At 53.5% G+C, this 26,321-nt stretch overlaps 1 protein-coding gene across 4 annotated transcripts; it reads left to right on the top strand.

Moving 5' to 3' along the window:
• The first annotated feature begins 1,531 nt into the window (after positions 1 to 1,531).
• Positions 1,532 to 21,965, top strand: PRXL2A (peroxiredoxin like 2A). 4 transcript variants are annotated; one of them, XM_084903355.1, is made up of 6 exons: positions 1,532 to 1,764; positions 11,888 to 12,050; positions 14,045 to 14,136; positions 17,126 to 17,266; positions 17,883 to 18,047; positions 21,235 to 21,965. In XM_084903355.1, exons 2-6 carry the CDS (start codon positions 11,912 to 11,914, stop codon positions 21,352 to 21,354), a joined length of 657 nt encoding a protein of 218 aa, XP_084759481.1. In that variant the 5' UTR covers positions 1,532 to 1,764; positions 11,888 to 11,911; the 3' UTR covers positions 21,355 to 21,965. The 4 variants fall into 4 exon arrangements, with proteins under 4 accessions (XP_084759481.1, XP_084759480.1, XP_084759482.1 ...); XM_084903354.1 differs by having other exon boundaries at positions 1,544 to 1,764; positions 11,871 to 12,050; XM_084903356.1 differs by lacking the exon at positions 1,532 to 1,764 and adding an exon at positions 6,815 to 7,322.
• The last annotated feature ends 4,356 nt before the right edge of the window (positions 21,966 to 26,321 follow it).

The following is a 26,321-nucleotide window of genomic DNA, read 5'->3' as shown; positions in this document are numbered from 1 at the left end:
CATGATGACTGTTCTTTAAGGAATTCAGCCTGTGCCTTCTGGGAAACATGGGGAGTGTAAGGAGTGTGTTAGTGAGAAGTGTGATAATTAGCTATCAGATCTAGCCTAGCTTTTGAAATCCAGAGTTCTGGAATGTGGCAGAAGTGTAAATACAATCATGGCTTTTTGCATTTTGTAATTAGATCACAGCTGAAATCTCAGGACTCCTACTCCAGGATCCTGCTACCTTTGACCGCTGAATGGTTCTGTCATTAGTGTGAGTCCCTGGGGACCCATACCCAAAGGAAATGACTTCCTGTTTTGTTCTAAGTGGCATTGTTCCCTTCCTCACTGTTTCCTAAACATCCCATTTCGGGATAAAGAGACTGAGCTTTCTCCCCTTCCCTTTCACAGGAAAAGGAGGAATGAGGCAGGAGTGGGAGAGGTCCTCTGAGGGTAATTAGCCTTCTTATAACAGGCTCTTTTGTTTATTGCATCGGACTCGGCTCCCTGGTGGTCCTTGGGGATTACGAAGTCTGGGTGTAACACAGTGTGGACACTGATTATAAGAGGAGTAAAAGAATGAGTGAATGAATGGATGAATAAGTGGGGCCAAACTAGACCATGTTACTCAAAACCTGAGAGAAGTCGGGCAACATCCAGGAGCCAGTCCTCTAGGCTGCTCCTCATCACCTTCTGCCCACACTCTGCCTCAGGGCCAGTGTGGGAACCCCTTTCACGTCCAACGTAGGTTAGGGTTCCGGTTCTGGAGTATGGCTACACACAAATGAAAACAGACTAGAAAATATCTAATTTGGCGATATGGGGGCCCAGGTGGGAGCCCACTTCTAGTGGGAGGACTGCAGCTAGGCTCCGGCCTTGCTATCCCTTTTATCGAGACTATGGGGGAAATCTTTACCCTTAAGCAGGTTTGGGATACACCCATAGCCCTTAGGCAGGTAATAAGCGAATTATCATATCAGCAAGGATTTACATGATTACAAGATGGGGAAGTTGCCTAGGTTACCATTATCTCAATTAGATAGGGAGTGGTTGACTCTGACCTTTCAGAGTTTCAAGGTTGACCAGCCTTTTACATCTTCCTATTAGTGAGACAAGGATCGGTTTCCAGCAGGCCAGCATTTTGGGATGAAAGAGAATGCGGGATGGGGTGAGAGACTGGCAATTCTGAAGCTGTTCCTACAGGTTGAAGGGACACTCATAGGAATGCGTTAGTCCTAAAGAGTCACCCTACCCATGCAGGGGGGAAAAGCATTAAAAAACAAAAAACAAAAAAAAAACTGCTCTGAGGACTGAAAGGTGACCGTCCTCAGCTACAGGACGGGTGTATGTAGACCCAATTAGGGCAGTGCTTTTGCTCCAGAAAGGGCCTCTAACGAAAGAATCAGGGGTCCAGGGTCACCACGCACAAAGGACTGAAGGAAGCTAGAGCTTCGAGAATGAGGGATGCACGCAAACACCCCTTGGGGCGGGAGGGCTGAAGTGCGCCTGCGCAGGTCCGGGCTCCGCCCACAGGCCTGGGCTCCTCCCTCGGGGCGGGGCCAGATCACGCGGGAGAGGGCGCGGCAGCGCAGGCGTGAGTCTGCGCAGGCGCCGGGCCCACCCAGGACCCCTGGGGCGGGGGAGAGCCGGTCCTCCCGCCCCCCGCGTCGGGCACCGGAGATAGCGGGCGGGAGGGGAGCGCGAGCAGGACGAGGTCCACGGTTCCACGCGGGGCTCTGCAAGGCATGTGACCTCCGCGAAGGTGGCTCCGCCTCGGCGCAGGTGAGGAGACCCAGGCAGAGCCGAGCCGCGGTGCGCGGATGATTAGCTGCGAGGTTTACTTGCTGCGAGGTTTACTTTGTGCTCCGGACGGGCGGGTCCTGACCTTCCCAGCCTCGGGCCCCCCGCCCCCCTTCCCGGGCTTGGCCGCACCTGCGGGCCCGAGGGTGATCCCCGCCGCGCTCGGCGGACTCCCCCGCCCCGCGGCGCCGGCCCGGCAGCCTCGGCGCGCGCTCAGTGGAAAAACCCCGCGTTTGGGGCCGGGACCCGGCGCCTCTGCCTCGCGAAGAGCCCTATTTACCCCCCCCAGGCTTAGAGGGCGCCGGTGGCACCGAGCCGCCTGCGCCGCTGAGACGGAGCTGAGAAAGGGACTCTGCCCCGCGCGCCGAGCCCGGGGCGGGCCCGGGGCTCCGAGGGCTGGCGGGCAGGACAGCCTGCAGGTGAGCGGGTGCGGATAATGCTCTGAGGGACCTGGCGTCCGCGGCTCTGTGCCTGCATAGGGGCTTGTGTTTTATGGGACCACGATTTCCAGCTTTTTCCGAATCTCGAAGGCACCTGTTTGCCTCCCTTCCCCAAAGGTTGCAAACTCCAGGCATACTTGGAAAACATAGCCCATGTGTACATTTTAAAACACGGAGCTGAAGTCTAGGAATGAAATGACGAACAAAGCACCATGCTCGGGGTTGTCGCAGGGACCGGGAGGGGAAGGAGGTGGAAAAGATGGGAAAGGCCCCGCCGGTCCAGGGCTGTGCGGAGGCAGCACTCCCCAGTCCAAAGCCTGACTGGGCGGCCCGCTGACTGTAGCCTCTTCCTTCCCACACCTGCGCCTTCCGCAGCCCCGTTATGGAGACCTCAGTTTAGGGGTTTTTATGTGTGTGTGTGTGTGTTTTTAAATTTTATTTAAATGTTTTTTATTTTGAGCTTGGCAGATAAAAACAAAAAAAAGAATAATTACTTAGGGTTTATTTTGAAAAGCATTGTCCCCGAGCCAGCTTGTCTATGTCTGGATGCTCCTGCTCTGGCCCAGCCTTGGAGACTGAGAATTGGGATTCAAAATGTGAACCCCAGCACAACTCCCTGGAACTTACCTGGTCTTGGAACTTGGAACTTACCTGCATATCGTGTACAAACAGCATATTAGGAGCAATTACTGACCAATCTAGAAACAAGACTTATACCTCACATTTTTGTCACTCTTTGTAAGGTGGCTTGCAAAGCACTGTATTTTGTCCTTTGATTCTCACAACTCTGTGAAAGGTAATCCGGGAATTCTTCCGGTTTTATTGATGCAAAAGAAAGAGTGCCTTGTTCACGTGCTTGCGGCTGGTAGGAATTTGAATTCGCCTTTATTGGTCCAGCCCTCCCCAGATCGCCCTCCTGGGTGAGGCATGCCACTTAGTTCAGGTGTTCTGCATTGCCTCTGATGGGCACAGAAGATGCTTGAATCACCGAGATGGAGCGTGGGAAGCTTGGTGAGGACGGGTGCTGGGCTCTGTCGGTGTCCCTGCCAAGGTACTTCCCTCTGTGGCGTGCTGAGCAGAGAGCCCTGAAGCCTCCCTGTGCCGAGCTGGTGTGGCAAGAACTGCCTTTGGCACTGACGGGACCAGCCTCACCTCTGAGCTCAGTGGCCTCTGGCACAGGGAGATTACATCGAGCGGTGCCCTCTGCCCTCCTTGGTGCTGCCAGCGGGGGAGGCAGTGCTGGCAGGCCGCGGGGGGAGCAGCAGGAATGTGCCCTGTGGCTCAGCAGTTAGGTCAGAGGGCCCCAGACAAGCCAGAGTTCCCTCCAGACCCGGGCCGCCCACACGGGAGGCCGGTCTGCCGTGGCACAGCTGGGGTAACGGAGCTGGAGAGGGGGTTCAGTGTCCGTGCTCTTCAGATGGCTGACCCTCAGGGGAAGGAGTGAATCCGAGCCCTGCGAAGAGAGAAATAACGCGGCCTTCCTTACAATTCGGAAGCACTTTACTGCATCTCACATGGTTTTGCATATATTCTTCCTGGCAACCCTTCAGAGTGCCCTTGTTTTTAAGGAGACACTGAGGTTCAGAGGGACAAGTGGCCTCTCCGAGTCAGAGTGAGAACCCAGGGTTTTCTCCTGAAGCGCAGTGTCTTAATGGTATCGCCCCTGCCTTCCCATCCGCGCCCATGCAACTTGGTAGACGAGGTGCTCTGCTTAGAGGAAAGCCTCTCCCAGCCCCACATCCCTCCCTCACCCAGGGCGGTGTCTCAGAGCCTCCCAGCAGCTGGTCACCCTTTGCTCTGCTTTTAGTGTCTGCTCAGAAATTTCTGAATCTGGCATCTGAAAGGCAGTCTGGGCCAGAGCTGGGCAGCTCGTTGCAAGTAGCTAATTCTATGATACTTGATGACAAGGGTGGGTAGGAACAGAGTCCCTAGTGGTCCTGCGGTCCCGGGTGCCTGTGCCACCAGGCTGCTTAACTGGCATTTCCAGTATCGGCAGGACCTTGTTACAAGCGCTTCCGAATTGTCATGGCTTCTCAGCTATATCCCCCTATGAAAACGTTTGCCTTTGGAGCATAAGCTGCTTGCAAAGCACTAGGCTTGAGAAGGGCTGGTGCTGTCAGATTCCCAGGCCCCTTTCCAAGTCCTGACCATGGTCCCTTCCCTCCCCCCATTTCCCACACACTCTGTTCTAGCCTCTGCGGGAGTGTCCACTGCACGATAAATAGTCATGGACTGGGAGGTGGGAGTCCCAGCTCAGTCACTGAGCAGCCTCCACCATGTGACCTTGGACTAGCTATCCCTTCTCCGTGCCTTGGTTTCCTTATTTACTCAGTGAGGGAAGGGCTGGTTCAGAGCCCTGAGGAGAGGGAAGGGGAGCCGAGGGAGCTGAAGCATCCTCTCCAGACTTGTTCCCTGAGGGCCCGGGGCGAGGCGGCCCACGTGCACCCTTAGCTCCCTTTGTTTCCTCGGCACCCCTTGGCACCCCTTCTTCCTCCGGCCCTGGCTCTGCCTCAAGCCAGCTCATTCGGAGAAGGGAGGATTCCCTGGGTGGGGCTGCACTGGGCAAGTGTCCCCTCCGTGTTTGGAATATGATGCTGTCTCTACTTGTTACAGGCAGGAATTAACCCACCCAGTGATGGTACTTTGTTTTATTAAGACTTGATCAGTTCCTGCCGGAGACGGGTCCTTGAACAGGGTCCTTGAACAGGCAGCAGTCGGGGCTGGATGAGGAGGTGGGGGTGGAGAAGGTGGAGGGTGGAGGGGGCCGGGCGAGAGCAGGGATTGGGAATACACACCCAGCAGCAGAATAGCACAGTGTCCGTAGATTTCTGGCCGTCAGATCCCAGGAATTGCAAGCATGCGTTACTTAAGTGTCTTTGGATGTTAGAACTGAGATAGCCTCATAGATTTTCTAGTTCCTTCCTCTGTGTAAACAGATGAGGCCTAGGCCCAGAGTGCCTTCAGAGCTTATGTCGATTGCCCTGCCAGTGAGCAGCAGAGCTAGGACCCAACCTAAGGCTACCTTCACCCAGGCGGGAGTGTGTTCTTTAAGGCCACGCCGGCGCTGTCCAGTTACCTTCAGTACTGAGCTGAAACTGGGTGGCTACAAGTCAGTTCCAACCCTGCCTCACTAGCGTCTAAAGTAGGGGTGTTGAACTCAATCAGAGAAGGGGCCAAAATCTAAAATCCAGCCTAAATCGCGGGCCGAATGGTTTACTGAACAGTCATAAACTGACAATGTCATAAACTGACAGCGGAGTGCAGTGATGATAGCGCGGTGCGGGCCACATTGCAAGGCCTGGCGGGCTGGATTTGGCCCGCGGGCCTTGTGTTTGACACATGTGGTCTAAAGGGTATAGTTCAGATCATTTTGTTAGACATGTAATGCCCACCAGTTACCAGGATTCGTGTTAAGTGCTGGAGATGGAGGAATGAAGAAGTGGCCCCTGCCCTCGTATTGATCCACTATTCTCCTAGACAGACATGTAAAGAACGCGAGTACACAAAGTCCATTTGCCTGTGCAATGTGCAAAGATACGTGTGTGTTTGCATTTGCACGCACGCTATATAATCAGAGGCGAGGGAGCAGTCAGCTGCCAGGGCTTTCCGGAGCGGCTGTGGAGAGAAAGTGGAATTTGTTCTGGGCCTCTACCTCGTTGGCATGGATGGGAGGGTGTCCTGGGTTAAAGAAGTGACAGGAGCAACAGTGGAGCCTGACAGCATGCTCTGCACTTAGAGGTCTGGCGAGGGTGGGAAGTGGCAGGGCTGAGGCAGAGGGGTGGGCTGCCCTGAGCTGTGGAGAGCTCTGTCCGCGTGCTGAGGCCATTGTGAGTCCAGACCCAGGGGAGGGCACTCAGGCCGCCATTCCGCCCGCTCTGGCTCCAGCGTGGAGAACAAGCTGTGAGGACCCGGCTGGAGCCAGGCCAGGCCCAGTGGTGTGGTTCCTGAAACTGGCCAGGCACAAAGTGGCAGGGGCCAGGGCCTGGACAGAGGAGCAGGCCTCGGGGTCAAGAAGAGCATGCAGCCAAAACCGGTTTGGTTCAGTGGATAGAGCGTCGGCCTGCGGACTGAAAGGTCCCAGGTTCGATTCCGGTCAATGGCATGTACATTGGTTGCGGGCACATCCCCGGTAGGGGGTATGCAAGAGGCAGCTGGTCGATGTTTCTCTCTCATTGACGTTTCTAGCTCTCTATCCGTCTCCCTTCCTCTCTGTAAGAAAAAAATCAATATTAAAAAAAAAAAAAAAAGAAGAAGAAGAAGAAGAGCATGCATAGCAAACACATTTTCCTGACTGAGTGGGTGTGGGCAGCGAGGGAGAAAGAAGGGTCAAGTGTGACCATCCGTTTCTGGCTTGAGCGGTTGGCTGGATGCTGTGTCCTTCAGTAAGCTGGGGAACTCCGAAAGAGAAACTGATAGTGGGGGTCACTCGCGGAGGTACTGCCGCAGAGATAACCTGCAGAGCAGCCGAGGGGAGCTGAGTCAGGAACAGTGGGAGAACTGGAAGCCAGTACCAAGGTGGTGGGGGAAGTGCTGGCAGTTGGTGAGGTTGCCCAGGAAGGGAGGAGGGTTCAGAGGAGTCACTTAAGTGGCAGGAAAAGAAGGGATGGCGAAGGAGCTATAATAAATAAGAGACAGCAGGTGAGGGGCCTCCGAGGTGCCAGCGACTTCCTGGGTGTGGGAAGGAACGGGGTCGTGGGTGAGTGCCGGAGGAAGGAGGCCTTCCTTTGATCTCGGTGAGTGGGCCGCAGGAGCTGCGTTAAGGGCTCCGCTTCGTTGGACGCACCGGATAGCAGGCAGAGCCGCCGGCACTTGACAGATGTTATAATCTGCATGACTGCAAATGACTCAAACTTTGCTCAGCTTTCTGAAGGGCTGGGGGGCGGGGGGGCGCCGCGCCAGCTTTCTGGAAATTGACTATTGGCAGCTGCAGGCGCTCCAGGGTTTCTGGGTGGCCTGGTCCTGCCCTTGGAATGAGGGAGCTCCGGGCCATAGGCAGGACTCGGGAGCTCCGCCCCCAGCCCTCCCCTGCTGCCTGCTGTGCCTGCTCACCGGGTGAGCCTCTGAGCTGTCGCAGAAGCAGGAGTGTGGACGCTGTGAATGGTGAGTGCCTTGTCCCCAGGTTTGAACTGTCCAAGGTTGGGCATCGGGGACCATGTGTGGGGGAGGGAAGGTACCTTGTGACTCTCTGGGCTGCAGCGAAGAAGCGCTGCAAGTTGAAATGGGCAGGAGAGGGTAGAGTTACGATGAGGAACCAAGAATGTGCAGACTCCCGAGTGAGCTGTTTTGGGTAGTCACAGGATGTCCCTGGGTGCTGCAGGATCCTTAGCATTCACCTGACCAGCCCCTCGTTTTGGAGTTGGGGGAATGAGGCTGGGTGGGGGGTGAGAGGGCTGCGGTGCTGGAATCAGCCCAGCCTGGCCGAGGGGGCCTCGCCGGGTCTCCTCCCCCGGTACCAGGCTCTTCCAGACTGGAGCTGCCACTCGGAGCTGCCACAGCTGGTGTTGGTTTGTGGTCTTTGTGGTCTTATCGTGCGTCACCTTCTTGTGTGGGAGAGGACAGATCAGATAAGCCCCAGCGTGGAGCACTGGATACTGTAGCTGCGGCAGGTGGGGGCCTGCTCTTCTGTAAACAACCTTGCTATTATCTTTCAGCGAAACTGACCCCTTCCTTTAGGGATGGGGCTGGGAAGGGAAGACAGAGAAGGGACATCTGTCACATGGTAAATTTCCTTTAGCCAAACATGGTTTGACTGTCTTTGATGACTGAAAAAATAAGTTGATCTTTTTAAATTCTCTTTAAGACAATGGGGAAGGTACCCCTTGACCTCCAGGAACCCCTAAGTAAAGGTGTGGGGAGGCAAAGTGTGACAGTAGAAGGACTTCCAGCTGTGGGGTCCTGGAGGTCTAGGTCCAGGGTACAGCCTGCTGCCTGCTGGCTGTGCGGCACCCGAGAGGGTATGAACGTCTCTAGCTCGGTGCTGTCAGCTACAACACAGAACCGGGTCTGCATCAGGAGGCGGTTGAGGGAATGAAATCAGGCCATGCATGTCCAGGGGCACCAAGTAAAGGCTGCTTCGCTGGCCCTGTGAGTAGCCTTGGAGACCCATGTGAACAGGCATTGTTCTGCTTAGCTATGGAGGCTCCCCCTACTCCCCCCTCCCCTTTTTTTGTCCGTGATTCGGGCTCAGAGTCAGCTCTCGCTGTGCAACAAGTTGCCATGGTGCATGCTCTGAGACAGGCCAGGATGGAAATTGCTTTGTAGTTCACGGGGCTTTGGCTGAGGGGCTGGACCTACATACTTCCTAGATGTTTCCGAAGTCAGTTTTCAGTGCTTCCACTGGCAGAAGAGCCAGCAGCCAGAGGCCTCAGGGAGCATATGAGGCCTGAATCTCACCTCTGGTGCCAGCAAGGTGCTTACTAACTGGCCCTACAGGCTGAGGCTGAGGGTCCACCCCCTGTTCCTGCTTTCTGGATCAGCCAGAGGAGGTGGTGGGGGGTGCACATTGCTTCTGGTGGTGCTGGAGTCCACATCCTGTACTGCACCTCCTGAACTTGAGGTAGAGAGTTGGGGGCCTTTGGGTCATTCTCAGAGTGCCTTCAGTGCTGACATTCACCCCCAGCTAGCCTGCTGCTCCCCAGGTTTATTCAACCCAGGCCTGACTGGCTCTTCCATCCTGCCCCCGGGTCCTACATCTGCTCCGAAGACACCTGCTCTGGGTGCTTCTGTGGCTGCCTGCACTGACATAGCCTATGCTCACCCCTTTCCCCAGCTGCCTTGCTTCTCCTCCAGAATTTCTGTTACCTGTGCCCTAGGCCTGTTTCCTTGAGGGCTGTGTGTTGTGTCATTTAGTTTTATTTGGAAAGAAATTCTGAGTCTGGTTGAGTCTGATCCCTTGTGCTCTTGTGCAAATACATGATTGTTGATGGAGCCTGTGCCTCTGAGAAGAGCTGTGGTGTGCAGCGAGGGCGTGGAGCTGACCGCAAGGGTCACTGGCTTCCTGAAGGGCACTAATGTGTTCCAGGAATGGAAGCAGGACCTTTTGTAGGGCAGATGTAAGCTGGCCTTTGAGTCCTGGGGCAGAAATGTTATCAGCTCTGTGATCAGAGGCCATGCCGTGTGCTTCTGAATTATACACACATGTCAGAGATCCAGGGACATTTCCAAGTGTGTAAACATGCAGCGATTGTTCCAGGCGCTGGGGGACCTCTTGTTTACAGCAGGCAGGTGAGAGCGATGGCTTTCCTGCTCATTGTTTTCTGGACTGTAATCCAGTGATGTGTGACTGCTACGTAGGAGAATTGGAAGCCAGCCTAAGAACTTCGGGCCAGCTTCCTGCTTGGCCAAGAACTTTGGTCTTCCATAAGTCATCATCTTCATCACTCAGTTCTATTGGACTCATTTTACTGCACACAATGGAGAGCCCACTGTTTACCACACAGGTATGTGCTGGCACAGGAGGTTCTGAGGTAAACTGAGGAACAGACCCGTCTCAATCTTGTGTCGAGCACATGAGACGGATCATGGGTGCAGTATGGGCACAGTACCAAGGTGGGCACCTCTTGGGCTGGGAGTGGGGGTAGGCAGAGCATCAGGGAGCTTGGAGAGGTGTTTTGAGTCTTGAAAGACAGAAGGAACAGGTTAGACAATCCAGGCAGAGGTATGATGTGTTCCGGTGTTGACTCTCACTGTCACCATGGCTGCCCTCCCACAGTGACCTGAGGGAACAGCCTGTCCTCATGGCCAGCCAAGCACTAGATCCCGGCTGCTTTGCTCCAAGACAATGCTTCTGAGACTTCATGTGCATGTGAATTGCCTGACTGATTACAATGCAGGGTGTGATTCCTTCGTTCTGAGGCCAGCTGCAGATTCTGTGTTCCCCACCGTGCCAGTGCTGACCCAGGATCCACATGCTGAGGACTGAGGTTATAAGGAACCTCTCCCAGCTGAGTCCTCCCATTGGAGATACCATAGTGGCATCTCTTTCCCCAACACACACACACACACACACACACACACACACACACACGTCGGCCTCTCCCTTTTCCCTTCTCCCCTAATATAGCAGATGCCAAATTCTTCTTTCTTAAATGCTGCTTTCATTTGGTCATTCCCACCCCCACCTAAAAATTCCTTTTTATTTCTTAATTCAAATCTGAGCTCCCCAGGCTGACCTAAACTCTAGTCCGACCTACCTTTCTTTTCCCCAAAACAGCACAACCAAGTTACTCCCAGCCCCGCTTCCTGGCCCTGGCGGGTCCCTCGCTGCCCCTCCCTTGGCTCCAGTGGTATGCAGAGTTCTGGGCATGTGTTTAATCCTTTGGAGAAATCCTCTCCCCAGCCAAATCCAGCAGGGAGAGCTGCCTTAGATTAGGAGGGCCTTATACACACACACACACACACACACACACACACACACACACACCAGGTCTGTACCTGCTGATCCCAGCACAATGAGTTATGCTGATATTCAGGGAAGAAGGCTCCAGTGTAAGTCTGGTCCATAGGATGGCGAGAGGGCCAATAGAAAGATAGGTTCTGTACATGGTTGTCATTTGAAGGAAGACTGGATGGGTACCTGCTGCTGCTTCAGGGGTGGGCTGCTTCCAGGAGCTCGCACCCCTCAGCACAAGGCTCCCCACCTGGAGGAGCCTTAGGGCGGCACTGGTGCACGAGCTCAGAACAAGGCTGGACGGCTCTGCAGGCCCCGCCGGAGCTCCCGCTCAATGGCAAACCCCGCCTGGTGCAGACAGTGCTTGCCCAGACCCTCTGCAGCAGACAGCAGCGCTGTGCTCTTACACATGCCCGCTCTCTCTGCTCTGCCCCCATCCATTCCTCAGGCATCTGTGCATTCTACTCATGGGGAAACTGTCAGATTGGATAACTGGTGTCTAATAGTGGTCATCTCTCTTAAACTGTAAGCGAAAAGGTGGTGGTCGCTCTGAAGATCTCTGTGTTCTGGTCGATGATGGCTTTGTGCATTACTTCTTTTTTGGTTTGGTTTTGTCTTCATCATGAGCCTGTTTTATCTGCATAATGAGTAAAAGGTAAAGCTGTTCTCAGATGGGAGAAATGTACCGAGATTGCCTGCCTACCGCAAGGGAGGCCCTGCTTGGAACTGTCTGGGCTGGATGGATAGGGCACAGTCTCTATTTCTGAGGGATTCTCAGAGGGAGAAGGATAGGGTTCCGAGACAGCGTGTGCGGTGGGATGAGGTGTGTGTCCTCTGATCACTGAAGAGAAGGCTGCCCTCAGGGGAATGATAGCCAAGACTCCTGGACTTGTGAGGGAAAGGCAGGCATTGACAGGGGAGAGAGGGCGCAGCGCGGATGGGCAGCACAGAGCTGGAGGGAGGCCTGGGCCTGGGCGAGGGAACTCCAGAGGAGCATCTGAGGGGCCTGCCGTTTCTCTCAGCGCTCCTGATTCACGGGTGAGCTCCTCGGGCAAGAACCTCCGTGTGTCGGTTGCATCCAGCTCTTGGGGTGGCAGGTGCTCAGCAGCCTGGTCCCATCCCATCTCTGCTGCCACGGCTCCCCTGCACTTTGCCCCTGGCCACCTGGTGGCTGCCGGCTGACCCTGGCAATTTGACAGAACACATCCCCGCCGTCTTGTGAGAGCGGTAACGTCATCTTCCTTCCTCTCAATCTCCAGAAATGTCTTTCCTCCAGGATCCAAGCTTCTTCAGCGTGGGGATGTGGTCCATCGGTGCGGGGGCCCTGGGGGCTGCTGCCCTGGCACTGCTCCTGGCCAACACAGACATGTTTCTGTCCAAGCCCCAGCGAGCCAGCCTGGAGTATCTGGAGGAAATAGACCTGAAGACACTGGAGAAGGGTAAGCGGTGACCCCTCTGCTCCCAGTACTTTTCCAAGGCACTGGGATGCAGGCTTATTTCTTCTTTGTAAAATAACTTTTTTTTTTTTAATTGGAAAGATAATATAACAACGTTAGGGAACATTTAATAGCTTTTTAAATGACTAATAATTCCATTGCCTTAATGATACTTGTTTTTATTTCTGCACATTTTTTGCATGTTTACTTACATATTACTATATATTTGTGATCAGGGTGTACACGCTGTTTTATAGTTTAGGGTTTTCTTACCAAATAATTTTTCACTTTCTATTGCTGACTCTCTAACTATAATGATAATTGCTCCATAACATTTAGTAATGTTGTGCCACTGATTACTAAACGAGCTGAGGAATCTGGGCTCCTGGATCTTCACAAAATAGGAGCTCCCCAGCCAAATACATTTGAGAAACACTGTATCCAATTCCGAGTTCTGAGGCTCAGCACAGGGCTTTGCTCATTGGAAGGAGGTGCCTGCACTGTTGCTGGCACAGGCATGCCAGCCCTCACCTGTGGTGCGGCAGTGCCCACAGGGGAGCCCAGGGTCACACTTTTAGAATGGACCTGCCTGTCTCCCTGGAGTCCCGGTGGACAGCTGGGGGCCACATGTTTGCATGTGGCAGCTCCGTTGCCTCCTGCGCTCTCAGCTGTGGGTCTGGAGCTCGGGGATTTCAGTCATGCCGATAGTGTGAGTAGAGCTGGCATGAGAGTTTGGTGAAAGTTGGGGTCACTGACTGGGCAGTCTCCAGGTTGGCCCCTCAAAGGGAGGCCATCGTCATCTCTCAGTAAGCGAGGAAGCCTGTCAGAGGACGGCAGGAACTGTGACTGCTGTTCGTGATGCAGATGGTCTTTCTCAGGGATCAAGGAGTCCTGCTTTGTTCATCCCAGGGATTCCCAGTCTCCTTCTCCTCTCTCTCTTTTTATACAAAATCCCACAGGGATGTGGATTTCTCTAAGAAATGTTAAAATAGTAAGGGTTCACACGTATTGACCCCTCAGTAACTATTATTAGACTAGAGGCCTGTTGCACGATATTCATGCAAGAATAGGCCTGCCTTCCCCTGGCTTCACTCCCAGCCGCCTGGGTGCCTGCACGACCCACTCCCGCCAGGATCCGGAAAGTCCCTGCTCCCCGGCTGCCTGGGAGCCAGCAAGTCCCTGCTCCTGGGCCACCTGAGGCAGCAGGTCCTCGCTTCTGTCTGGAGCACCACTCCAGTAGTTCCCTCTGCAGCCCTCCTTCCCCTCATAGCAGGCTTCACACCATTCCATACCTGCATATGCAAATTAACCTCCGTCTTTGTTTAGTTAATTTCATACTCATTCTGATTGGCTGTGGGCGTAGCCGAATGATGGTTAATTTGCATGTTTCTCTTTTATTAGGTAAGATACTGTGGTGAGCACTTACATAGCCATCTGTTAACACTCCCTTCAGCCCCATGCTGGACATCTGCTTTTATGACAGGGAAACTGGGGTTCAGGGGGAGACCCAGCATGGCCAAAGTCCCATGGCTGGATGCAGATTAGGTCTGGCCCCAGAGCCTGGCTCGAGCTTCACCACTTTTCTGCCCCAGCTACCCCCAGGGGTTTCCTCGTTAGGCATCTTCTACCCTTCCTGTGGATAATATTGTGGGGAAATAAATTTAAAATTTCTATTGATTTAATCCCTTTGGATACTTTTTTAAGGGATGGGATTTGCTTAACTGCCACTGTTCCAGAAATGTTTCAGTTTGGGATGTTCAAGTTTGCAAATAATTTTTTATGGAGGAAGGGCATTTGGAGTATATAGTGGGATCTTACACTGTGTGAATTTTCCTCTGAGGATGACTGTTCCCCATCTGTGCTTCCTGTTTGCTTTCCCACATGTGAAACGCAGATCCAGGCCCTCTGCGAGGCCTGGTACCACCGATGATCGGCTGAGCTCTAGGGCAGGTGGGCGGGGCTGGGCAGAGAGCATGCTGGACTCTTCTTTTCCCCAGAACCAAGGACGTTCAAAGCAAAGGAGCTCTGGGAGAAGAAGGGCGCTGTGATCATGGCTGTGCGGAGGCCAGGCTGCTTCCTCTGTCGAGAGGTGAGTGCGTTTGGAGATCTGTTCGAGAAGAGGACCCCAGAGGGCGGGGCCAGGCACTCCAGCCGGGACCCAGGACCTGCAGGCCCACTTTGGCCTTGGATCAGCACTGGTCCTTCTTTTGTCATTTGCTCTGGGATTTCTTAGGACTAATTCTCTGTTTCTGCTCATTTAACCACTCACCGTATCCTGGGGTTAGCAGCACACTTGACTGTCCTTTGTGAATCCCAAGCCCTATCACTCTCGCACTGTCTGAGTCCTGGACTACCTTCCTGTTGCATCAAGGACGGGGACCAGGCCCAATTCCGAGTTCCTGAGGCTCAGCACAGGGCTTTGCTCATTGGAAGGAGGTGCCTGCACTGTTGCTGGTACAGGCATGCCAGCCCTCACCTGTGGTGCGGCTGTGCCCATAGGGGAGCCCAGGGTCTCACTTTTAGAACGGACCTGCCTGTCTCCTGGAGTCCCGGTGGACAGCTGGGGGCCACATGTTTGCATGTGGCAGCTCCGTTGCCTCCCTGCGCTCTCAGCTGTGGGTCTGGAGCTCGGGGATAGTGTGGGTAGAGCTGGCATGAGAGTTTGGTGAAAGTTGGGGTCACTGACTGGGCAGTCTTCCAGGTTGGCCCCTCAAAGGGAGGCCAACATCATCTGCTCAGTAAGCAAGGAAGCCTGTCAGAGGACGGCAGGGCCCAGCCTTGTCACTTTACAGACAGGCAAGCCCAGGGCCAGACCCAGGTCTGAGAACCGGGCCCTGCCTGGGGAGAGCTGGGAGTGACGGCGCTCCTGCGCTTGAGACGGCTTTGCTTCTCCGCTGGCGTGGCCGCGTCCACGCTGTCCTCCTCCTCCTCTGGCTGTGCTCCCTGGCCCTCAGGCGTCCCTCCGCCTGGCCCATCTGTCCCTGCTTGTGTGGTCGGGCTGGCAGAGAAGCTGCTGACGGCGGGACATGGTGTGCTCGGCTGCACCTGCATTCAGGGCGCTGCCACGCCTGACGTTCCATCCGTGCCCCACCACATCCCTGGAAAATACAGCCGGTTGTTACTGTTCTCGTTTTGTAGAGGAGGAAATTGAGACACTGGGGCTGTGGCAAAGTCACCCCGCTGAGGGGAGGTATGTTAGCTTCCTGTTGCTGCTTGCACAAATTATCACAAACTCAGGGTTTAAACATTACAAATTTATTATCACAGTTAGAGGTCACAATTCCGAGGCAGGTCCCATGGAGCTACAATCCAGGTTTCAGCGGGTCTGCACTTCCTCCGGGGGATGTAAGAGGGAGACAGCTTCCGCCCTCCGATAGCTCCCAGGGCCGCTTGCAGTCCTGGCTCGTGGCCCCTCCTTCCATTTTTAATGTCAGCAGTGGCTGGGCGAGTTTCTTACACGCGTGACGGTGACACAGACTCTTCTGCTTTCCTTGCTCAATTTTAAGGACCCTGTGATTCCACGTGGGAACCACTTGGGTAATGCAGGATAGTCTCCTGTAAGGTCTGCTGATGGGCAGCCCAGATGTCATCAGCTGCCGTACTTCCCCCTTGCCTTGTAACAACACACATTCACAGGCTCCTGGGATCAGGATAGGGACCTCCTTAGAGGTCCTCCCGTAGTTCGCACTCAGCTTTTGATTCCAAACCTGTGATACCTCCACATAGCAGCACGAGGCCTGCTGTGACTGGATTGCTCACGGCAGGTTAAACCCAAAAGGTTGCAGCCTGCGTCCTGTGCACCGGTCTCTGCCCCAGCAGAGCATCGTGTGGGAACTCGTGTTTCTGAAAGGACAGTCCGATGGCAGTCTGGGCTATTCTGAGTGGCCTGGGGAGCAGGTCCGTGACTGTCCATTCATAGCTCTGTACAGGGTCAGACCAGAGGAGAGAGCCCAGGAAAAGGGAGTGAGACGTTTCCTGTCACACACATCGGGCCTGTGGCCTCTCTGCTCTGGGGCAGAACTTGCCAGCACCGAAGCCCGTAAGCACTGGAATGATTTCTGCTTCGTTGGCTGTGCTGTTGCTGTTGTTCTAGAAAACAAAGGAAAAATTAAACATAGTGCTGCTGTACTCCAGTGTGTTACATGGGAGGCGAGTGAGCTGCATTTGGGAGGGTTTCATGCTGTTTCTTTAATTCTGACACCGAGTGTGAGAAAGGAATTTGTTCTTCGCTTCAAAGCCTTCCCGTGGCACAGGCCGTTCTTAGTCACCCAGGCGGCTCCTGGGAGTCCAGGATGCTGTGCTGCTCAGCTGAGCTGCGTTGTCTGTGTCCACCTTCGCCTTCGGCTCTTCCCACCTGGCCCCTAGTCCCTTCTGTGCCCCAGGCCACGTGCTCGGCTCTGAGGGGGACAGGAAATGGAGACCTAGTTCCTAGGCATGAGGCACACGAATGAGGAGCCAGTGCTCAGCTTAGCGGTAACAGGCAGACTCGATACGGGAGTGGCCCAGCAGGAAGGATGGGATCTGCCCAGAGGATCGGGCCTTCCCCCCGGGCCGGCGGGCAGGGGCAGTGTTAGAACAGGGCTCCCTTTCTGCAGGGTAGGAGCTGAGCTGCAGAAAGGAGGCAGGTTATTGCCAAGAGGGGAAGCCAGCTGAGCCGAAGTGTGGAGGCAGCTATCCCAGGCCTGCTCTTTGGTCCAATAGACCCTTGTGCTATTTTGGTGTAGTGCAGGGGAGGGGCTAGAAGATGAGTTAGGAGAGAAGCATCATAGCTATGAGTAAATGACCATGTTTGGCTGCAGTCTCTTAGATTTGGATGCTCCCTGAGGTTAGGACATCCATCACAGGAGCCTGCCCCACCCTCCCCGCTCTCCCCACCAGGCAGAAGACAAGAGGCCTCGTGCCCATGGGACAATGTCGTGCCCGTGGGACAGTGTCTTGCGGGGCGGCACAGGCCGTAATTGTTTCTGGCCTTCTGTTGCCTTTGTTCTTCCGCAGCATTCAGGGCCAGCCGTGCTCTGGGCTGGAGGGAAGTGGGCGTTGGCTGGCCACAGAGCCTTGACCTTTGCTCTTCTCTGCAGGAGGCCGCGGACCTGTCCTCCCTGAAGCCCAAGTTGGATGAGCTGGGCGTGCCCCTCTACGCCGTGGTGAAGGAGCAGGTCAAGACTGAGGTGAAGGACTTCCAGCCTTATTTCAAAGGAGAAATCTTCCTGGATGAAAAGGTGTGTCCCCGAGCCTGTGGGGGACAGCAGGGGACTGTGCTCAGGAGCGGAGAGCTCGGTACCGGAGGGTGTGGCCTGGAGCTGCAGGCCGGGCTGGGCGCCCTGACAGCTGCCCTGAACTTGCAGGGCCTTCCCAGCCTCTGAGCTGAGCCTGATCGGACACTGAGAAGCTGTCCCTCCTGCTTGTTCACTGAGCCCGTCCTGAATTGTCACCTGGGAAAGGTTGCCCAGGAAGTAGCTGAAACTCCACTGGTTCTCCCCACCCCATAGATGGGGGCCCAGCACAAGCCCCTGTTCCTTAATTCATTGCAGTCATATTTGTTTCCCCTCTGCCCTCCCCTCTGCGAATGTGGGGCTGAGTCACCCGTCAGGCCCAGGAGCCCTGTAGTCTCTACAGTAGGCAAGAGTCAGGGCTGACCGCTGTGGGCCAGACCCTCGCAGCCAGTTCTGGTGTGTGTGTGTGTGTGTGTGTGCGCGCGCGCGCGCGCGCGCGCACGTGTTGGGGGGACACGAACCAGCAGGCTCCGAGTCTGAAAGCCTGTGCCCTGCTGGGAGCTTGTGGGCCTGGGGAAGGCGGGCAGCCAGGTACTCAGAGGGTCTGTCCTCGCTGCTACAGAAGAAGTTCTACGGCCCCCAGAGGCGGAAGATGATGTTCATGGGGTTCGTCCGGCTGGGCGTCTGGAGCAACTTCTTCCGGGCCCGGAGCGGAGGCTTCTCTGGAAACCTGGAGGGCGAAGGCTTCATCCTCGGGGGCGTCTTCGTGGTGGGATCGGGAAAGCAGGTAACTAACGCCTGGGTCTGTGGGTGTCGGGGTCTGTGAGCCTGAGGCCCGATGGGGGCGACTTTCCTGCCTCAGCCTCCCAGAAAGCCGGGCCATGGGGGAGGGGGAGGGGGAGAGGAAGGGGGAGGGGGAGGGGAAGGGGGAGGGGAAGAGAGAGGAATTGCCGTTGATCACAGATCTCACTCCTCAGTTTACAGGCGAGGGAGGACTCCGAGGTGGCACTCTGGGGCTGAGCCAGGCGCTGTGAGGCCAAGTTCTGCTTTCTGTGCCTGAACAAAAGCCTAGGTTTTCCTGTGGAGAGCGCACTTCTATGTGGTAGTCCCAGGTCACCAAGGTGGACGGTAGAGAAAAGTGGAGGAGAAAGGACTCAAAACAGACCTGATTAGGGGAAATAGCAAGGAGGTGTGGGAAGAGACGCCTCTTCTTACTGGGGTCCTGGGGACAGAGCTGCCCCAGGTCTCTCAGGCCCTGGCTGTGAGGATCCAGAGTAGCTCGGGTACCCCAGGGGTGTGCGGGGAGATGAGGTCTCTGTGGCCCCGGAGGGAGGCAGGTGGGTGAGTGCTCCATGTCAGACTTTGGGCAGCCTTGAGCTGTGGTGGTTCCCCTTCGCCGGAGGGCAGTGCCTGCAGAGGCCGGGAGGACGCAGAGCAGGGAGGGGGTGATGGGGGTGCAGGCTCAAGGGCCTGGCAGAACCTGGAGACGAGGCTTGACTTCAGCCTGGTCTCTGACACCCTTAGCATGGCATTAACTCTTGGTTGCGTCTGTAAAAAGGCAGGTTGTCTACATTGGTGGACCTCACAGCTAACGCTGATCAGTCCCAGGACTTTTCCTGATTTGGGAGGGATAAAAGCAAATGGGAATAGAAATCCTTCCCTTTCTAATCCCGTCTTTAAAGCTTGGTAACTGCTGCTGCTGGTCTGAATTAGAATCTGGTGTGAGTTGATGTCGGGTTTAACGTAAACCTATTTGCTGGCTTTCTGCCAGTACCAGAATGGCATAGCGATATAATTGCCAGAGAAGGCCTGCCTTCTTCCCGGAGCTCAGCTCTGGTGTCTTCACAGCCAGGCTGGGACGTTAGGTGTGCTTATTCCCACCAAGGTGAGGAAATGGGCCCGGAGACATGAACCCGGGGCAGCAGCGTGCAGCTAGTAGGTGGTGCAGTGGAATCAAGACTCCGGACTTCGGTCTGTCCTGCCCTCCCCTCACCCCAGCCTCTCTTTAGCAGTGGTTCCCAGAGGCCCTTCCAGATGTCCTTGCACTTGGGCCGGCCACTTCCTCAGAGGATGGCTCAGGCCCTGCCCACTGTGGCTCTCTGGGATCCCTTCCCCACCCTCCCTCCTTCCCTTGGCCCCTGGGCAGGGCTTGGCTCACCTGCCAGCCTTCTCTTGCCTGGCGGTGACTCATGGGGTGCTCACGGGCTCCCCATTCTTGGCTGGCGTGCCCCTGGAGTTGCTAGGCGTGGTGTTTGGCTTTGTTGGTGCTCCCTGGAGCTCCTGCGTCCTTCCTTCCTGCTGGAAGCCGAGGAGCTGGAAGCTGACAACTGGCCAAAACTCGGGACTGGCCTCCAGGTTCCCTGAAGCAGAGCTCTGCAGCCCTTCTGTGCCAGGTGCCTCAGTGGGGTTTCCTTTGTAATCACCTTTAAAGCATGATTACTTCAGAGAATGAATGTGTTTTCCACATAAACAATTTGAAAATGAAACAGCATAAGGTAGGGAGAGCGTCCCTTATGCTCAGCCTTCACCGAAAACCGGCTGGCACAGAGCGGAGCGGCCTTTTGTTTTATTGTTTTCAGAAGATGGTTTTTTACTAAACTAGATGTTCTTCTTTACTTAATGGTGGATCATGAGCATTCCCCGTGTCGTGTATGCCCCTCCGCGGCACTGCAGTGTCTCATCCTGCTTTGCTGGCAAGTAGATAGTTTCCTGGTCTGCTTCCCTGTATCACCTGTGTGCCGGGACTTTCCCCTTGAGAGTTTGACATGCTTGGAAGAGGCTTTATAAACAACTAGAGGCCCGGTGCACAAAAATTTGTGCACTTGGGGGGGGAGGGCCCTCACCCCGGCCTGCCCCTTCTCACTGTTCGGGACCCTCAGGGGATGTCTCTGGGGAACAGGCCTAAGCTACAGCCTGCCTCCCTCTGCAGGAGGCGACCAGGTCCATCAGGGAAAGGCTCTGCCTCTATCACCCTGCTGCTGCTGCCACTGTCGGCTGCTGCAGCCATGAGGCCTGAGCCTGGGGCCTCGAAGCCAGATGGATGTCCGGAAGATGTCCACTCTAATTAGCATATTATCCTTTTATTAGTATAGATGGCACAACGAACACGTTTACAACTGTTTACTTTTTTTTTTAATTTTTTTAAAATTTTTATTGATTTTTATACAGAGAGGAAGGGAGAGAGATAGAGAGCTAGAAACATCGATGAGAGAGAGTCAACGATCAGCTGCCTCTTGCACACCCCCTACTGGGGATATGCCCGCAACCAAGGTACATGCCCTTGACCGGAATCGAACCCGGGACCCTTCAGTCCCCAAGCCGACGCTCTATCCATTGAGCCAAACCAGTCCCGGCCAACTGTTTACTTTTTAAATTTAAGATGAGTTCCCAGATATCATGGGTGAAAAAAAGGTTAACAAGGATGCCTTGATTCTGACCTCAAACATTATTTTATCTTCCTTATCACTTCAGGGTACTGTGGGTTACTCTGTATTTTAGTGCATTTTCCATCCCAGCATCAGAGGTGAGGGCCCATTTCTTAGGAAAACTCAAGTGAAGAAAGGACCACTTTTCAGCTGGCCATTCAACACCTCCAGAGTGTGACCTCTGAGCTCCCATACTTCCCAGCTCATTCATTCCTCTGTCCTGGCACATCCTTTTACCTCACCTCTCCCTGTGGACATCCTGGTTACTCTCCTGCTTTACCACCTGGGAAGTCTTCCCTGATCGCTGGATGAGATGTGATCACCCATGACTTCCCACTCCCAGAGGCTGCAGTACAATCCAGACATTGTGTCTTGGCTGTCCCCTGACACACCCCCAAGGACTGAATCCTCAGGGGGAAGAGCCAGCCTGATCCGGCCTCTGTCCCCTGCTGCTGGAGCAAAGGGCTTAGCGGACAGCTGCCGCACGGTGTCGTCTCATGAACAAACGACTCAGAATGAGGACTGATGTTCCCTCTTCTTTCCTTCCAGGGCATTCTTCTCGAGCACCGAGAAAAAGAATTTGGAGATAAAGTAAACCTAGCCTCTGTTCTGGAAGCTGCTAAGAAGATCAAACCACAGGCTGCAAGTTTAGCCTCAGAGGAAAAGTGACTGTGGGCTCTGCCCAGCTCAGGGATAAGAGGGGCTCACCTGCTGCACAGGAGGCCCGGGTTCCACTCGGTCACTTAGGCCATCTCCTTAGACTAGATCACTCCTTACTTCAACACTGTGCTCTGTTTAGGCTCAGTGAGACAAAATAGCCCCCAAATAAGACTGATAAAAATCTAAGACGTTTGTGAGGGGTATTTCAGCTAAACCCTGCAAAACACGAGGCTTAAAGCTGGCTGGAGCGCCGCATTACAAACATATATGGTGTGTGAGGTGCTGTTATTGGAAATTAGTTTACTTTCGTGTCTTTAAAAACCTAGGGGAATTTGGTGATTGACTAGAAGATTGCGGATTGAAGGCTTTTGGTTGTGTGTTTTCTACAATGACTTCTTACATAAGATTAAAGTAATAACATAAAGGAATGATGTGCTCTGGATGGCTTGATAAAGGTAGATCATAAAATGAAATTGAAATCTGTTGTCTTCCTTTCTAACCACAGAAGTTTGTTTTTCTAGAAGAAATGATCATCTCTGGCTTTACTAAAATTATGCAGCAGGAATTGCCTGTGATACAAGTTTTTCTGATAAAGCCAACAAGAAAAAAATTTATCATAATGATGGCTGAATTTAAATCGTCCGTGCCAAAGACGATTTAAATGTGAAAAGTCAGCATTTCCATGTGTGTGGGGTGAGTTGGCTGGGTCAGGCTGAGGCGGGGGCTGGTCTGACCTGTGGCGGTGGCAGCGGTGTGGTGTGTGCACAGGCCTGAGGGCTGGGCTCCTGAGCCTGCAGGGAACGCTCTTTAGGGCTTCACCTGGGTCATACTGTGACTCATCCCCGGGAGCGGGACCCCTGGTGCCTGAAGGCCCTTGATTCTGAAACGGCTCTCTTGTAACTAAAGAAGAGTCCACCCTATGAAGACGTTGCCGCAATGGATGCACAAGGGAAATGATGTGATTGTTAGGATTTCCCTCGCCAGCTGTTTTACGCCTGAGACCTCGAGCCCCGGGTCTTCCTTCTCTGACTGGGGTGGCGTTGTGCAAAGAGCGGCACATCGAGCCGAGAGATGGGCTCTCGTTCCAGTTTAACTTTGAGCAAAGCTCTGGCCCTCAGCTCTCTCCTGGGAAAAGGAGCATCATCATTCCTGTCTACCACGTGGGTCTGTTTGTTGAAGTCATTGAGGGGATGATAAATATTGTAAGTCAGTGCTGCTCACATGCAGATCACCTAGGGAGCTTGATGACATGGAGATGGTAATAAAAAGCCAGACAGAAGGCAGCAGAGGCAGGTGTTCTTCAGTAACGTGTGTGTGTGTGTGTGTGTGTGTGTGTGTGTGTGTGTGTAAAAGAGAGGCCTCTATAAAGCAGCGCAGCTGGGCTCTGCGCAGAGGTGCCTGGGTTTTAAGGGAGAAAGAAGAAAGTGGGGGGGTGGGGGAGACATGCAGGGGCTCAAAGTGGGAAATCACAGAAAGCAGGCTGGGGGTTGCTCCATGTGATCAGGCCTCTGTGTCTGCTAACTGGCCATCCCCCCAGGCCTCTCCCCTCCCACAGAGACAGGGGTGGGGCCCCCACTGTTCTCATGATTGCATTTCAAAGGATGGCTCCCAGTCCTTGAGAAAGACACTCCTGGGAGATACAAACTTACACATCTCAGAGACAGAGAAAGGATTGCAATGTAAGGTTTTTAAATGAATGCTCTTAAGAAAAGGGAGGTCAGAGACCTACAGTCAGGTGTTTGGCCTGAACAAGCTAAATTCTTCAGCCAGCCTAGAGCTTTCCCAGGCGGGGACTGGGGGAGGGCCTTGGGCTGCTTTGTGAAGGCTGGTGTAGGAGGTGGGCCGAGCCATTTGTGCTGCAAGTTTCACAGTTAAGAGTTTCTGTATTTCTAACAAGCTCCAGGGGATGCTGACCTCTACTGGTCTAAGGCGTACACTTTGAGAAAGGGAATCTCAAAGACCCTACAAATCAAAGACAATGTCTGTGGGCTTTGGGCTTGAAGCTTCAGCAAGTGTGTGACAAGCGTTGGCAGGTTCCTTTTCTTTATCTGAAAACCCGAAATAATACAAAATACCAGGAGAATGCAAGAGAGAGTCCTTGCTAAAAAGCTGCAGGTTCTCAATTTGGAACACAGCGGAACCACCTGGGAATGGATGTTTACATAAATCCTGCCCAGGCCACACCCACAGGTCCATTCAATCAGAATCTGGGATGAGACTCAGGCAGCAATATCTCTGAGCTCCTGGATGATTCCAGCATACAGCCAAGGCTGAGAACCATCCTAAAAGAACTCAGTGACAAGTTTGCTATGCCAGAGCTCCCACCTCAACTTCCCCAGAACCAGGCTGCTCCCAGTAATCTCCGATGAGTTTTGGAAAACAGTCGTTAGGGGGCAAGGGTCAGGAATGGTGTGGACGTGATTGTGGAGGGATCCTGGTCTGGAGCTGGACCTTTAAAAAAATATATATTTTATTGATTTTTTACAGAGAGGAAGGGAGAGAGATAGAGAGTTAGAAACATCAATGAGAGAGAAACATCGACCAGTTGCCTCTTGTACACCCCCTACTGGGGATGTGCCCGCAACCAAGGTACATGCCCTTGACCAGAATCGAACCAGGGACCTTTCAGTCCGCAGACCGACGCTCTACCACTGAGCCAAACCGGTTTCGGCTGGAGCTGGACCTTTAAAACAGAGACTATTTGGACGGATGCAGAGGGTAAAGAAATGGGTCCTTTCAGGCAGGATCGAGTCCCTGAGCCAAGATAATGGCTGGAGGGAAAGAACAGAGGTATGGATTGGAGAACAGGGAGGAGTCGGTCCACTTCGTTTATCTGATTGGCTGCCCTCTTCCCCAGTACACTGAGTCCTCAAAAGCAGTGCTCTTTTCTCATGGAGGACTATTTTAAAGTTAAAGACAAATAAACACCATTTTACTGAGGGGAAAAGCAGTCCTCTGGCTACTTTATTTCTTTTTATTTATTTTTTAATGTATTTCTTAATTAATTTTTAATTGATTTCAGAGAGGAAGGCAGAGGGAGTGAGAGAAACATCAATGATGAAATTGAATCATTGATTGGTTGCTTCCTGAATGGGGATCCAGCTCACAACTCGGGCGTGTGCCCTGACTGGGAATCAAACCGTGGCCTCCTGGTTCATAGGTTGATGTTCAGCCACTGAGCCACATCTGCCCAGCAATTCTCTCTCATACTTGATTTATCTTTTGCCAGAGTCACGCATCCCTGTGGGGTGGGGGTGGGAAAGGAAGGTGAGCTGGGGGAAGAGGCTGTAAAGGGCTGTGGTAGAAGAAATCACAGGGTCCAACTGAACGCTTCTCCTCATCCCAGGCCACGTTCCCTCACTCTGTTACCAATGTCCCATGGGACAGGTAGGTGAAAGATGACCGGGACCAGGACACAGGCTTTATTGAAGAGAGGAGTACCGCTGACAGCTGCCTTCCCAAGGAAGAGAGGAAGAGGGCCGGGCTGCAGGCACCTTTTAAGGGGAGGAAAGAGCCGAAACCGGTTTGGCTCAGTGGTAGAGCGTCGGTCTGTGGACTGAAAGGTCCCATGTTCTATTCTGGTCAAGGGCATGTACCTGGGTTACCGGCACATCCCCAGTAGGGAGTGTGCAAGAGGCAGCTGGTCGATGTTTCTCTCTCATCGATGTTTCTAGCTCTCTATCTCTCTCCCTTCCTCTCTGTAAAAAATCAATAAAATATATATATTTTTAAAGGGGGATGGGGAGGAAAGAGAAGGGACGGGGCTTAGGGCACTCGGCACACGCTGGTTGGTGGTTTCACATAAGGCATATGATTAGGGACCTAGGGACTTAGGAATAGGGGACTTAGGGTATTTGGCAGGTGCTGATTGGTGGTTCAGTGCTCAGGAATGTCTGGCTGCAGGTGGAGTTTATGTCATTCCCCATCTATCAGTTGGAGGAAGGGAGGATCTATCAATAGGTAGGTATGACTTTGTGGGTGTATGTGTGGGCGGGAAGGGGAAAGAAAAGTTGTCTTGTTCTGCTTTAACCCCTCAAATTCTTTCTAGGTTTAAAAGGGAATGGTCTTTTGTTTAGAAGGGATCCTTGGATTGGGGGTGGGGGTAGGAAGGGGGGATGATCCTTTCAAAGACAACACGCTTCTTTCCTGGTACCTCTGGTCATCTTTCTATGTAATCTAGTGATGGTCCGGGCCAACCCAACAAATTAAGAGTAGGATCAGTTTTTCCCATACTCAGGACAAGAACAGGGAGTAATGCAGACAGGTTGGCCCAGGAGGACTTTTCTTTCATAAAGTGGGCCCTTGGGCAGAGACCTGGAAGAAGTAAGGAAGTAGGTCTTATGAATTTTGAAGGAATGTTCCAAGCAAGGGGAACAGCAAGTAGAAAGGCCCAGAGGTGGGGGTGGGATTGTCATATTCCAGGGACATTTTGAAGGAAGTGTGGCTTGAGCAACATGCGTGAGGAGCAGGGCTTGGAAGTAAGATGCGAAGATGGTAGGATGGTGGATGCACACCATGTGGTCTGGCAGGCCATGGTGAGAACGGAATTTTACTGAGAGAGATGGGGATCCACGGGGGAGTCTGGCGAAGAGGAGCAGCCTGATTTGATTTATTATTCTGACTGCTTGAGACAATACATTGAATAGATCGTAGGTTCCACCAGGGAGACCACTAGAATGCTACTGCAATAGTCCAGGCAAGGGGTAACAGGAGGTAGACCAGTAGGTAGTAGTGGGGGTGATGAGAAAGTCAGGTGCTGGGTATATATGAAGGCAGAGCTAAGAGGATTTCCTGAACAATTAGATGTGGGTGTTAGAAAAAGAGGAGTCAAGGATGACTGCAAGATTTGGGGCCTAAACAACTAACTGCATGAATTTTGCACTGGAAATGATGGGGTAAAGGGAAGGTTTTAATGTGCTACAACAGTTACCGTGAATACACTGGAGGTGTCCATATCAATTCAGAGTGCATCAAAA

The sequence above is a fragment of the Pipistrellus hanaki genome (assembly GCF_964339955.1).
Source record: "Pipistrellus hanaki genome assembly, chromosome: 14".
Classification (NCBI taxonomy): Eukaryota; Metazoa; Chordata; class Mammalia; order Chiroptera; family Vespertilionidae; genus Pipistrellus; species Pipistrellus hanaki.
Note: the sequence above shows the minus strand (reverse complement) of the source record. Positions and strands in the feature narration are given on the sequence as shown.